The 14,277-nt window shown below is 36.9% G+C and overlaps 1 protein-coding gene across 1 annotated transcript; it reads left to right on the top strand.

Annotated features, from left to right (window-relative positions):
• The first annotated feature begins 2,746 nt into the window (after nt 1–2,746).
• On the top strand, nt 2,747–11,069 carry LOC110860745 (indole-3-acetaldehyde oxidase). The gene is made up of 22 exons (XM_035860627.1): nt 2,747–2,881; nt 3,883–3,941; nt 4,025–4,107; nt 4,201–4,268; nt 4,357–4,430; nt 4,497–4,578; nt 4,660–4,822; nt 4,926–5,139; nt 5,603–5,827; nt 5,964–6,066; nt 6,366–6,496; nt 6,559–6,939; nt 6,997–7,162; nt 7,270–7,385; nt 7,922–8,211; nt 8,647–8,754; nt 8,826–9,009; nt 9,311–9,423; nt 9,511–10,153; nt 10,295–10,507; nt 10,602–10,874; nt 10,957–11,069. The coding sequence occupies exons 12-19, from the start codon at nt 6,844–6,846 to the stop codon at nt 9,596–9,598; spliced, it is 1,161 nt and encodes a 386-aa protein (XP_035716520.1). The 5' UTR covers nt 2,747–2,881; nt 3,883–3,941; nt 4,025–4,107; nt 4,201–4,268; nt 4,357–4,430; nt 4,497–4,578; nt 4,660–4,822; nt 4,926–5,139; nt 5,603–5,827; nt 5,964–6,066; nt 6,366–6,496; nt 6,559–6,843; the 3' UTR covers nt 9,599–10,153; nt 10,295–10,507; nt 10,602–10,874; nt 10,957–11,069.
• The last annotated feature ends 3,208 nt before the right edge of the window (nt 11,070–14,277 follow it).

The following is a 14,277-nucleotide window of genomic DNA, read 5'->3' on the forward strand; positions in this document are numbered from 1 at the left end:
AAAACCGTCTACAATTCGCGCGTCTCGGTCAAATTATGACATTATGAAAAACCTAAAAAAAACTCGTATATTTATTTTGGCGATGAATAAAATAAAACAGGTCCCATGGAAATCTGAGTTTTACACGTGAGAGGCCTCCCTTGTAAGCAATTTCTCGTAAGTGTTTCAATATGCAAACCTGAAGGACTAACCTAACCTAACCTCCATTTCACCAATCAGAATTTCTAGTCGGGTCGAATCATTTATAAATTTCCACATGCAATCTTAATGAGGTAGACGAGCGCACCTGATCCTGGTAGGTAAATAAGAATGACAGCATGTTATGCTTAATTGGTAGAAAGAAGGTCAAACTCGTAAAAACACAGGTATGTAAATATGAGCAAATTCGTTTCTTCAGTTCTACAAGTGTGACTGTTTTCTACAAAATTACATTTTTTCCCGAAGGGGGTTCCGTCATCACATCCCTTTTGTAGATAGACACCACACATGAGAAACTTTAACTTTTCGCGCTTTGACCTCGTCCACACGGTCACGGGGTCGTCGCTTGAGGAGGATTTCTGAAATCTTCATCTCAAACTATGTATATACATATGTCTAAAACGGTAAAAACAAAGAATGCCAAGAAAGTAATTAAAAAAATATATCCAGATTGTAATAGCTTTTTTATTTTTATTTATGCATATGTAGCTGTATAGATAGATAGAAGAATAGCCTTTACGATGGCTTGGTAGCAATAAAATTCAGATTTTGGCTACCAACATGTATACGTACACACCTTACATATTTATATCTATAAAATGTGCAAATATATATTGACAGTTAACATAATATGTAATTGGAATACATAATATGGAAAGAGGTAATTTTACATAGGTACATAGTTTGAATTCCACTTTATATCATTGGCAGGCATTCCTTACGTATGCAACCAGCTAACTCAATATCTAAGCAGGGAACAAAACGCGTTTGAGATCATTAGTGTGAAATATGCTTCACGCCAATCATTTATTTAATTCTCAATTTTGCGGAAGTCATAATTGCATTGTTTGATTTTAAAAAAAGTTTGCGTGTTGTTTCGTAATCACACAAAATTTACGATCATTTAATTTAAGCTATTAACGTGATTAGCAGGATCGAAGCAACATGCAAACATAAATTTTGCGGGACTAAGAATCCATAATTAAATAAGTGACTTAATTATGGAGATGGATAAGCTTTAGTGAATGTACATACATATTAACATATACAATCTTAACCAAAGTAATAAATGTTGTAAAAATTAAGAGTAAGTGTACACGATGTATTTTTGATTAAAAGGAAATTTTAAGGGTAAATCATTGCAAAGTTGATAAATGCTTACATGCGTAGGCATGAAGTGGTTTCCTCCGATCTTGACTCGATCAATTTTAAATTGTTCACAGAAGTAAATACACACATAAGCGAACCCGCATTTTTGAGCTTTCCTGAATACGGCAGAAATTTTACATGGGTTTTCAGTCAAAATCATGATTTTTCAAAATGCTGTAAATTTTGAGGGATTGCTTCCGAATCAGTCAACCTGGTTTGCTACTCTTCATTCTTTTGTCATAATCGTTTTGAATGCGCGACAGTAACTTTGATGAAACGTTTCATGAAAATCTTTGCAATTAAATTAAACATGTAAAGATCGCGTTTCATCAAAACTTTCCCATGGTGTCCAGCTTAAAGTTTTTGTATGTACCATACACATCTGCATTGGCACATGATTTTGCAGTGATGGGCCATAGCCAACACGTGCAGATACACTGTAAGCGTGAGAAATAGCAGTAATTAGGGGGGGAGGCATTAGCATAGTAAGATTCCTAGGGCTCACTAATATGATTTTCAGAAAAATATGATTTTTCTAAATTTCTGGGGGTAAAATTTCCACTGGAGGATAAGATGCGATAGGTAAGGCTGTCGAGGTCGTCGCGAATCAGCTCGGAGGCTCCTAAAATAGTGAGCTTCTAGTATCTCACCAGCATTAAATAGACACATAGTTGGCCTTCGCCCCCATTAACCTTGTCTAGACTGGTCAATTAAATTGATTAAGTTACGCAACTTAATTAAGTCATATGGCTTAATTATACAACTCGAATTCCGTTCCGGCACGGAATAACTAACCTAACCCAACCTTGCGTAGACTTTCTGCCCACCAACCTAGCTGTTTATTGTAACGTAAATAATACGCAGACAATCATTGGTATTTAGAAATGTCTATAAAACTTTACGGCGTATCTCATATCGACAGAGTTAGACACATATGTAAGTACGAAATGTATCTAAACCATGCATACATATCATTTCGTACATGTTTCCACACTGAACTTGGAACATTAAAGCGTCATCCACTGTATTCGTAAGGGAACTCCATGTATTACGTCATCATAAAAACTCGGACTATTAGACGACCCATGCGCTCCTTTCCTCTCCTTCTCATGTTCAGCTTAACAAGAGTAAGATATTTTTTATGACGTAATATATGGACGTTCCCTAAAGCAATGAGTACGATTTGGATTTGCAATGCACAGTGTTTGAAGATAAGACATAATCCTATGTAAAACTTTTGGATTTGTATGTGTAACGACGATATCCAATTTTTATGCTATGTGTCTGCTCTTAATGGGGTTGGATAATTTTATTTTTAGGTTTGCATTACATTTTTATAGCTTATTTATATATAAAACCCTGACCAGCGACAATGATTTGGTTTAGTTCATTGTTTCATCTTTGCTAATCTCGTCGTGATTTCTGACTCTTAAAAATTATCAATCAAAAGTCGTGTGATTAATATTTTAAGTCGAAGGTGCAAATTGTGTGTTTCTTGGTGAATCATGGGAGCCGAACAGAGTCAACTTTCCGAGTAAGTAGTGCAATAAAAGTTTGCCTTTACTGATGTAAAATGTTTCTGATTAGTGATGCGTTTTTTTTAAACTTCAGACTTACACTCTCAATAATTTTTTGACAAAATTGTTACCCGCGGAGATACTATACAACTCTACCGCGTGGTAACACTATAGTAACAAATTTGTCTTCTGAGGGTAGAAAATTTCCTCCGGTATCGGTGATATTTTTATTACCTGAGCGCTGACATTGGGGGCTGAGCAGGATTTAGCCTCTGTATATATATATATGCTACCCTTCGGTGATAAATTATTACCCGAGCGGTAGAATTGCATAGTACCTCCGCAGGTAACAATATCGTCAAAAAATATTGAGAGTGTATGTAAATATTCATGCTAACGTTTCTTATTTTTAGAGTAGATATACATACAGGGATACATATTCATTGAGGTAGCAACATTTTCGCGCTCCTACGATTTTTATGTATGATACCTTAAAATTTGCGTAAAATTTAGTAGACCATTATTCCATAATAATATGGGGGACCCGCTTAACTAGTTTTTATTCTGACAATGAGGAGGTGTGGATGATTATCACCGAGTTAGACCGATTAAATTGTTCACGCTCAGAAATAAGCGGCGCCCTAAAAAGCCAACGCTTGAAAATACTTACCAATTAAATTTGCAGATTCAGCATGAAATTTCATGTGCGACTTGAATTTCCAAGTAACATTACATATTTCCAGGTTTGCATGTTAAACATGAACTTTCGACTTCCAAGCCAATCAACATACTTAAACTACAAAGCTTATTTACTTAATTATGTAGTTTCACTCTAATATATACATAATTTTAAGAATTTTCTTTCAACCCTCCCAAAAGCTACAAAAAATCCACAAAAACCTCAGCCTTGGGTTTTCCGAACCCTGACCACAAATGCGATTGGCTATAATGTTATAAAATTTCAAATTACTATCTCCCAAGTTACAGTTAAGCTCTATTAAGGTTTTTTGTGTTTCAGAAATGACAACGCGAAACTTAACAGCGTTGCATTCTTTATCAACGACAAAGAATACAATGGTAAATAAATAAACAAATCTTGAAAAAAATATACACCAGGAATTAATCTGAAAAACTACAAAACTGCTTTATCCCCCCCCCAGTTAAAACGGCCCCAGTTCCCGACTCGTGGACTTTATTCGAGACAAGGCTGGACTTACTGGGACAAAATACATGTGCAGAGAAGGTTACTGTTTCAAAAAATAAATCCATGGAAAACTTATTTTTATTTACAAAACTGTGTAAACGCTTTTTTATGAATATGTATGCTAATTTGTAGGTGGATGTGGGGCTTGCGTGGTATCTGTAAAATCTCTAGATCATAGCGAGATTCGTGCCGTGAATTCTGTAAACATTTCTGCACACTTCATTTTCTCTCTCGCTTTATTAATGACGATTATTTATGGAACTCATCCATTTCAATGTTCAAATATAGTGCCTGGTTCCTGTCCTGTAGTGCAACGGCTGGGAAATTACAACGGTTGAGGGGCTCGGCAACAAAAAAGAAGGGTATTTCATACTCTCAGAGCAATTTAACAACATATTTTTCGCGTATTTAACAATTAATTCTTAAAGATATCACCCAATTCAGCAACAAATCGTTAAGTTTTCCGCTACCCAATGCGGGTTCTGTACTCCCGGCAATGAATATGTACAGGTTCGTAGTGTTTGGCGATACGTACATATTTATGTGTAAAAATGACCTTAATTTAACGTGTGCAAAAATGTCAACTCACAGTTTGCAACAGTCAAAGCCAACTTTTAAAAGGCAAGATGTTGAAAATAACTTTGACGGAAATTTGTGTCGCTGTACTGGATACCGTCCGATTATGGATGCCTTTAAAGCTCTTGCTAGCGACGCATCGGAAGAATTAAAAAGAAAAGCGGCCGACGGCAATTCGGTAGGTGCTTAAAGAACCTTTCATCTATTTCAAGTACTAATTTATAAGGGAGAAATAATATGCATGATACATATGTATTTATTCATCCCCATTTCCTCTCCAGGCATGCAATGGCTGCCCCATGAAAATAAACTGCTGCCAGAACAAGGACATTGAAGATATCGAATGCTGCCCTGGCCTTTCCCATGTTTACGTCACACTCAAGTCTGGCGAAGAATGGATCACTGCCACCTCGTTGGTCGACGTTTACAAAGCTTTGCAACGATTTACCGAACGAGGCATAAAATATCGGATCGTGGCTGGAAACACGGGGACAGGTGGGAAAGAAAATGTTTAATACAAAAGTTGACGAGATCACTTTCATCGTTTTTGAGGCATTGAGCGTACTCACGTCAACCTTCGCATATTTCGCATATCTCTCAAATTGAGCATAGCAACATGACTTGCGAAGTTTTGCGAAATATGCGAGATTTCGCAAAAATTTTGCTGGAAAACCATGGGATTTTTTTTTCGCAAATTTACACAGCAATTGTGCATGTTCTTATTTCACAAAATTATTTCGCAAACTCATCTTGAAGATTCCCATCAGGAGAACTTAAAGAAATCCATGGAAACAATACCAAAATGGGGTTTTTCAGTAGATTTGCTAGATTGGAGAGAGTTGCGAAGTCATATTTTGCGAATCCCCTCACGACAGAAAGATTTTGATTTTCGCAAGTTTGGTAAATGAGTTGCGATGCAAAATAAGACGTTGTCGTGAGTACGCCCATTATTTTTCAGGCGTTTTTAAGGATGACGGCCCATTCTCTGCCTTCATCGATGTTAATTCAGTCCCAGAGTTAAAGCGAAGTATGATAGAACCTTACGGGGTGAAGATTGGGGCAAATGTGACACTTTGTTATGCCATGGACCAGCTACAAAAGGCGTCTGAAATTGAAAGGGTATGAGTACTGCGCACAGATGAGCAACCACTTGAAGCGGGTTGCTAATGTGCCCGTTAGAAATGTAAGCAAGCAGTAATACAGACATTTGCATATTATTGGGTATATGTACATTTGGGACTTAAATAATTAACGAAATAGTATCAAAGTCATATCAGGTTCCTTTTTTGATTCATTTTTCCATTCTGTTTGAATTCTAGGCAGGCACGTTAAGCGGAAATTTGATGATGAAACACGCTCATCGAAGCTTCCCTTCCGACATATTTATGCTACTGGAGGCCGTGGGGGCTAAACTTCTCATTGGTAAATATACGCTCTCAATAATTGTTACCGGAGCGAGTACTACGGAATTCTACCGGTGCGGTAATAATTAATTACACAAGAGTAACATCAATATGTAAGTATAAAGAGACTATATCCTGCTAGCCCCCAAATGTCAATGCTCTGGTAATAAGATTATTACCGACACCGGAAGCAATTTTTTCCCTCAGAAGAGAACTGGTCACGCGGTAGAATTACATAGTATATTCCCACACAACTTCCTTTGACAAAGTGTAAATCAGGCTATTAATAATAGAATATTTTGCATTTTTTGAAAACAGGAGCGTCTCCCACGGTATCCAAATTGTACGGGATGGTAGCATTTAGAGAGCTAGACATGCGGGGGAAGTTGATACTTTGCATTATTCTCCCGCCTTACAAGGGAGGAAATTACTATTTCAGAACTTACAAGGTTTGCACCTTGATATGGATACGCTTTCTTCTCCAATTTGGTTAAGTTACATATTTTGCCAGATTACGAGACGATATCAAAATGCACATGCCTACGTAAATGCCGGAATTCTAGTTAAAGTCGACACCAAGAAGAACTTCAAAGTTTTGGAGAAACCTCGCATTGTATTTGGTGGAATTTCGCCAGATTTTGTAACTTATAAAATCGAAACATCTAATTCAATTGTTTAACAGTAATAGTTGATCATAGCAATGTTCTCAAATTGGCATATGTATTAGGTGCATGCCACACAAACGGAAAACTTTCTCTTTGGTAAGAACTTAGATAAGGGAGCACTTATCAAAACGATGGATACTTTAGAAGCTGAATTAAAGCCAGACCATAATCCGACGGAAGGATCCACAATTTATAGAAAAACGCTGGCACAATCCCTACTTTACAAGGTGCGCAAGGACACGTGACATCATTAAACTTCTATTAATTCCAAAACATTTTTTTAGACAATCCTCTCCATTCTTGGAGACTCGGTAAAAGCACCCTTACGATCTGGAGGGCAGGACTTGGAACACGGTCCAATGAGTGGGCAGCAGACTTTCGACTCTGACCAGAAAGAGTGGCCACTTTACCAGCCCATTCCCAAAATCGAAGCCGCTGTCCAAGCTTCCGGTGGGTTTGCCGTTTCACAAAACTTGCTCATAGTCTACTACGACAAAGTTAAGGGTACTGCCTCACTTAAATTTTGTATTGTCATGTTTGTTTAAACAAAACAACAGGCGAGGCTGAATATATAAATGACATTGATCCCGAGTTTGGCGAACTGTTTGGAGCTTTTGTCCTCACAACGGTCGCCAATGCTACCATTTCCAGTATTGACGCGTCAGAAGCACTGGTATATGTTTATACATGTACATATTATATTTGACCATGTGTTGAGGGCTGGTTCATAAATTATGTATGTAGTGCGTCATGGGAAGCGGGGGGTCTAGGGCACCAATGATATTGTGCCTAGAAACATTGTGCGACATGTTTAACGAGGGGAGGGGGGTTCTAGAAAATCGAAATTTTTGCGTTACATGATTTATGAAGGGATTTATGTATGTACATGGTACGGTTCTCATGCATTTTTTCTCAAATGACCCCGGGTGTGGTAACCTTTCTCCAAGCTAAAGATATTCCAGGACCGAACAACTTTACCATATTTTACCCAGTTATTGAAGAGGTACATACATAAATTCATACATCTGGTGAAGTTGAAATTATGGCAATTTTATGCATTCATCATGAATGAGGAGTTCGCTTGGCTACATAATTTGCCAATACTAGCCTTAGAGATGGCCAAGTTCGCAAATGAATTTTCAAGCCAACATTTTTGCAAACTTTAGCTTTTTGAAAGCGTATAATGAATACGGTCAATATTTTGTTTAGATCTTTGTGAAAGACAAGGTTCGCCACGCAGGGCAAGCTGTCGGCTTGATTTTAGCCGAGAGTCGCGCCATTGCATTAGAAGCCGCTAAGAAGGTCCGGATTGTGTACAGCGACGTGAAGAAACCCGTCCTCGACATGAAGGATTCGCTCAAACTGGCGGAGAAAAAGGGTGAAAATTGTATCTTGGAAATCCGGAAAACGTCCCCCTCTGGGGACGAAAAGGGGACACAAACGATCAAAGGGGAATTCAGGGTTGGATCGCAGTATCACATGTCGATGGAGACGCAGTCGTAATTTCACTTTTTTTTAACATTTTACATTAACCTCTTAATGACGAAGTACACACATTTGTGTAGTACTTATTTTACTTTCCGTTCACGGCGGAATGCACAGATTTGTCTATTTTATTCTCCGACGAAATACCCAAATTTATGTAACACATAAATTATCTTGACATCAAAATTTATCAAAAAAAAGAGAATATTTCATCGGTATGGAAAACTCTATGGTGAAAAGTGGATTTTTTTCGATATTTTTCTCCCCAAATTTTGGAATTTTCCATATACTGACCAATGTTTAAAAGTGGGGTTTTCGTGCTTTTCGCAAAAAAACTAAAAAAAATAGGAAACTGGTTGAAAATGAGAGCGGTTTGCATAACATGGGGACCTGTGGGTCCCTCGGTACCCAAAGTTCCGCGGCTACTGCTAATAATAACCATGTAACAGATGTATTTGCGTGCCAAGAGAGGATGGGATGGACGTCTTCTGCGCTACGCAGTATCCCGACCTGGTTCAATCCGTAGTGGCTTCCGCCATCGGCGTGCCGAATCATTTGTAAGTTGGTCGCAAATTCTTGCCAAAATTTTAGGAATATTTTTGCTGTAATTGTCCAATATTAATTGCAGCATTAACCTCATTGTGAGACGACTTGGAGGGGGGTACGGGGCAAAAATATTAAAATCATGCCCCACCGCGGCAGCCTGTGCGGTCGCGGCGCACGTGACGAATCGACCCGTTCGAATAGTTCTGGATTTGGAGATAAATATGAAAATGATTGGCAAGAGACATCCGTACTTCACCACGTATGAGGTAAGTGTAGTGAATAGAGGTTAGTCGATTAAAACCGCCTGTAACACGATCTGGTTCAGAAATTTGTCGGGTCGTGCTGGTCGGGTTTTCAAAATGTGTGACCCGACTCACCTATATGACGTGGGGTTACGGGTCAACCCGGTTAAACCCGAGCCCAATCGGCTTTAAGACGATTAGGTTTGGTCGGGTCGGTTTCAGAAATTTATCGGGTCGAGTAAAATACTTGACCCGACTAACCTCTAGCGAACAAAGTAACGATATGCGAATCTATTTTTGCAACTGTTCATACATTTTGAAACAGGCAAGCGTAGACGACTCTGGAAACATAGTTGGTTTGAAAGGCTCCATAGTCTGCGATTCGGGATACACTCCGAACGAGACGACGTCATACTTGGCAATGATCTGCATGCAAAAGTAAAATTACAAATATTTTGTTTAATTTTTTTTTTTTAAGTAAACACATGGATTCGAAAAATTACACGATTTATGTACATATTTCAGTTGTTATCGTGCCAATGGGTGGGAAATAACTTCTGGACGAGCCTTGACAGACACGGCAACAAACACATACTGCAGAGCCCCCCCATGAAGAACCGACATCATATTTCTTGCATATTTGGTTAGGGAACTCGATATTTCTTAAGGGAAATTTTGGTTAGGGAAAGCATTAACATTTTATGTGCATAATACTCAATTATTTATTCTTGCAATATTTCCATCAAATTAAAATAACATTTTATTCACCAGCATCGGGTGAATAAAACCTTCATAAGTTGTTTCCATAAAAGCTGCATATTATGTACGTTGTAATTCAGTCGGTCCTTCCCTAACATTTTATCCAAATAATATGCATCACTTGTACACAAAGAGAAAAAGTGCGCGATATATGACGCGCTCTCCCAGTCCACCTCACACCAGTAGGAATACAGTTGACCGAAATTTTGTTTGCTCGAAATGTTTTCAGTAGTCAAATTTAAAATTGACAGTAGTGTTCAGGTAGTTCCCTCATCCTGGCTGTCAACTAACAAAGGTCAATGTAAATGGCCACCAGGTCCTTGTAAGGATATAAGTGCAGATATACGGGCAGTCAAAAAACCGGGTGACCATTGGCCTTTATTTGATATACGGATATTTAAATCAACTAGTAAGAAAAATCAGCTTATTTAATTAATTTATATAAATTCCACTCGCCATTTAAATACATTATAATTGAGAATCTCATTTTATTAATATTTTACTCACACATAAGTCATCATCATATAAAATTAGATTATATTTTACTCAGATAATTATCTTGAAGCCAAGAATTTGGAAAAATAGGCCACCACTTCATCGGACCTTGACACAACTGAAGCTGAAGAAGACGAACTTGGCGAAAAGGATAGGGGTTTGAAACCTACAAGAAAAAGACAGCGACGACCGTCATCGTCATCTGAAGAGGAAGAAAGGAACCATTCTCAAAGTTTCTCAAGTAAATCGATAAGTATTAGGGAAGAGGGTACGTAAATTATAATTCTAAGTTCAAGCCTGTTAAATTCAAAAGTATAAGAAATACTACCGATACCATAACATTACCATATTTCTTGTTTCAGATTTACTAGAATTTGACGGAAGTAAATACCAACTTCATGTCGTTGTCAACGATCCAGCTGGGTTGAATTCGCCAACATCACAAATACCAACATTACCAAGTCCAAATAATGAACATCAAGTAGCCGCAGGGTCAGGAAATCATTATTGGTCATCCCCCCCTCTCTCACAAGTTGATGTCCCGCCTCCTGTGAGGACTCAGGCTGGGAATGCAGAAATCGCTGCTACCCGTATTCGTGGAGTGACTTTGGAAGATATTTATCTTCGTCAAGTTGGTAAGAACTTTCTCTATCACGCATGTATTTTGAATTCTCAAATGGTTTAAAATCTTTTAAATTTGTATATAATTTCTACTAGCACTGGAGCGAATGGTCGCAAATGGAATCTCAGATATTCGCCAAGATATTCGCACTCTGCTACTCCGGACAGATGACGCTAATTCATCTGTAGAAAATAGTGTTGTTATTCCAGTGAACCTCCCCCTGGAAAACGAATCTGATGTTTTAATTCTGGAGGATTGGCTAAAGGAAAAAGATAATTGCTCGAAGCTCGTATGCTATTAATAGATATTTATTATTTACACCAATTTGGCAATTTTTATTCTCATATCCCAAGACGGAAATAATTTTTGTACTCGTTTCTAGGTAGAAATTTTCAAGAGAAATGGAGGCAAATCAGCACTGAAAGTTGTTACTGGAATTTTAGCAAGTACCCTCACTAAAGGCTTGGCTGAAAAAATAAATTACGTTGGCACAAATGGGAAAACAGCATTTAACAATTTAAAATTGAATCGTCTAGTTATCGGTAAGCTTTTATTGAATAGATTAATGGTGGGTGTATGATTGGATATTTAGCTTTATGTTTCACTAACACGCCATTTCTGTTTAACTAGAAGCCACCCTAGCCAGTGAATTTGGGAAAAAATTGACAATATCGGAAATTGTGGGAATTATTCAACGCTGGTTAGGGAACGCAAAAGACTTGGATGGTGGCAGAACTTCCAGAAAAACAACGAATGTCGTCGTACCGGACGAGGAGGAGGAGGGTTAACGAAGAAGCAAATACATTACTTCAAGAGCTTAACAATAGTATTAGACATATTGGCGTAGGTGAAACCACTATTAATAGAAATTATGTTGTTAATGTACAAGGCATTCAATATCCACCGCAAAGTATTAGTGTAGATAGACGAGTAGTTACTGTAGAGAATATTAATGTCCTATCATCTAAAGTTACTATAGATCATGAAATTAGGGATTGGGCAATTAAGCACAATGTCACACACTCCGCGCTCTCAGACTTACTAAAAATTATTAAGCCTCATTTTCTTGATTCGAGTAGTTTGCCAATATGTTCAAAAACATTGTTGAAAACGCCACGTAATATTTGTATCCAAACTCTTGCAGGTGGAAAGTTTTTCTATTTCGGGATAAAAAGTCAAATTCTAAAAATTATACCTGCAGATTTTCCTTTTAGTGAGTTGACATTAACGATTGGCACAGATGGTTTTCCAATTTGCAAGAGTTCTGGAACTGATATGTGGCCTATTTTATTCAAGATTAATGAGATTAGTAATTCTAGACCAATAATTGCCGGCTTGTTTTGTGGTGACAGGAAGCCCAGTAGCTTGGATGAATTTCTTAACCAATTTATTACGGAATTAACTGAACTAGAAACTAGTGGAATATTAATGAGGACAACAAATTTTTCTGTCCGTGTTAAATGCATAATAGCTGACGCTCCTGCAAGAAGTTTTATTAAAGGAATTAAACCTCACAATGGTAGGAGTAGTTGTGAGAGATGTGATGTTGAAGGTGAATGGGATGGAAAGAGAATAGTTTTTCCGACTTTTTCTGGTAGTAAACGTACCGACTTAAGCTTCCGTTCACAAATCGATTCCGACCATCATTTGCGCGACTCGCCCTTTCTTAAAACTAAAATTGATTTAGTGTCAGAGGTTGTTTTGGATTATATGCACTTAGTTTGCTTAGGTGTTACTAGAAAACTTCTATTGCTTTGGTTGAGTGGTCCCATAAAAACTAGACTTCCAACAGCAAAAGTTAAAATAATCTCAGAAAATTTTTCTAAAATTGCCAAGATTTTTCCTTGCGAATTTTCAAGAAAACCTAGAGATTTAAAAGACATAAAAAGATTTAAAGCTACTGAATTCAGACAGTTTCTTTTATATGTAGGCCCCGCAGCTTTACGCAATATACTTCCCAGCAATCTTTATAACCATTTTCTCATATTTCACACTGCTATATATATTTTGCTCTCGTCTTCCGCAAATAATATTAATTGGAATAATACGGCAAGAGAGCTAATAGAATTATTTGTTAAAGATTTACAAAGATATTATGGAGGTTCTGTTATTGTTTATAATGTGCATTCATTGTTACATCTATCCGATGATGCATTAAAATTTGGAAAATTAGATAATGTTAGCGCTTTTGAGTTTGAAAGCTATTTACAGTTTTTGAAAAAATTAATTAGGGGCAACAATCGTCAGCTTGAGCAAGTTGTTAAACGGGTACAAGAATATGATAACTGTAGCTCAAGTCATTATTCTACAATTAAATCTAAGCATAAAATAAATGTGCCAAAGAAGAATGGTGAATTTAAAAAGTTTGAACTTGACAAATTTTGTATTAGAATAAAGGATGGTGATAATCACTTTGTTACTGAAGATGGTCGTTTTGTTAAAGTAGATAAAATATTTGTAGTTGATAATAAGCCAGTTGTAAATTGTAAAGTTTATCTTAATTGTACTGATGTTAAGGGATATCCAATTCGTAGTTCTTTGCTGGGAATTTGTTTTTTAAATTCTCAATTTACATCATCCTGTGAAATTGATATTTATAAGTTATCTAAAAAATGTATTGTAATTCCAGGTGATAGTGTAGATAAATTTATGCTATACTGTATTCCCATGCTTTAACTTCAAGTTTATAAAATAAAAATAATTAAAAAGTAAAAGTAAAAAAAATTGCCTTCCATTTTTATTGCATAAAATTTTAATAAATACCGAATATACATGGTCGGAAACGATTATTTTATGTAAATAAAATGGACCGGAAAATACGCACATAATATGTACGTTTTATGGAATTGACTCCGGTAAATAATACTTGGATAAAAGGTGCGTGAAAGGTACATTTTTTGATGAGTATTTTGTTTTGGAACGTCTGCCATCCTCTTACAGAAACCAGCATATATTATGGACGATTTCCCGAACATATTATTTAAGTAATATCCAAAATTTTCTTACTGGGCCAGGTACTGGTAAATCTCAGTGAAAAAAACACATATTATATTCCATACCTGTTCAAAAAAATGGTTTTCATTCACAATGATTCGTTATTATAATCAATCACATATGTACATAAATGAAAGTGAACAGGTATCAGATATTAAGAAGATTTTTCTCTTCTGTAGGAACCACACAAGGAATTGCATCTATCGAGGCGATTATCGAACATATAGCTCATATCTTAAAGAAGGTATGTAAATATGTAAGAAACACTAAAGGATTCTCACCTAGAATCCAATTTCACATAAAAGTTACCTCATTAATCTCAGGACCCGATGGAAGTAAGAGCGACAAATTTTATCAAAGCGGGCGACCCACTCTTCGGCCTTCCTGGAGAAACTTTCCAAGGGGAAAATCCCATCAGTAAG

Source organism: Folsomia candida, unplaced genomic scaffold (genome assembly GCF_002217175.1).
Source record: "Folsomia candida strain VU population unplaced genomic scaffold, ASM221717v1 Fcan01_Sc034, whole genome shotgun sequence".
Lineage (NCBI taxonomy): Eukaryota > Metazoa > Arthropoda > Collembola > Entomobryomorpha > Isotomidae > Folsomia > Folsomia candida.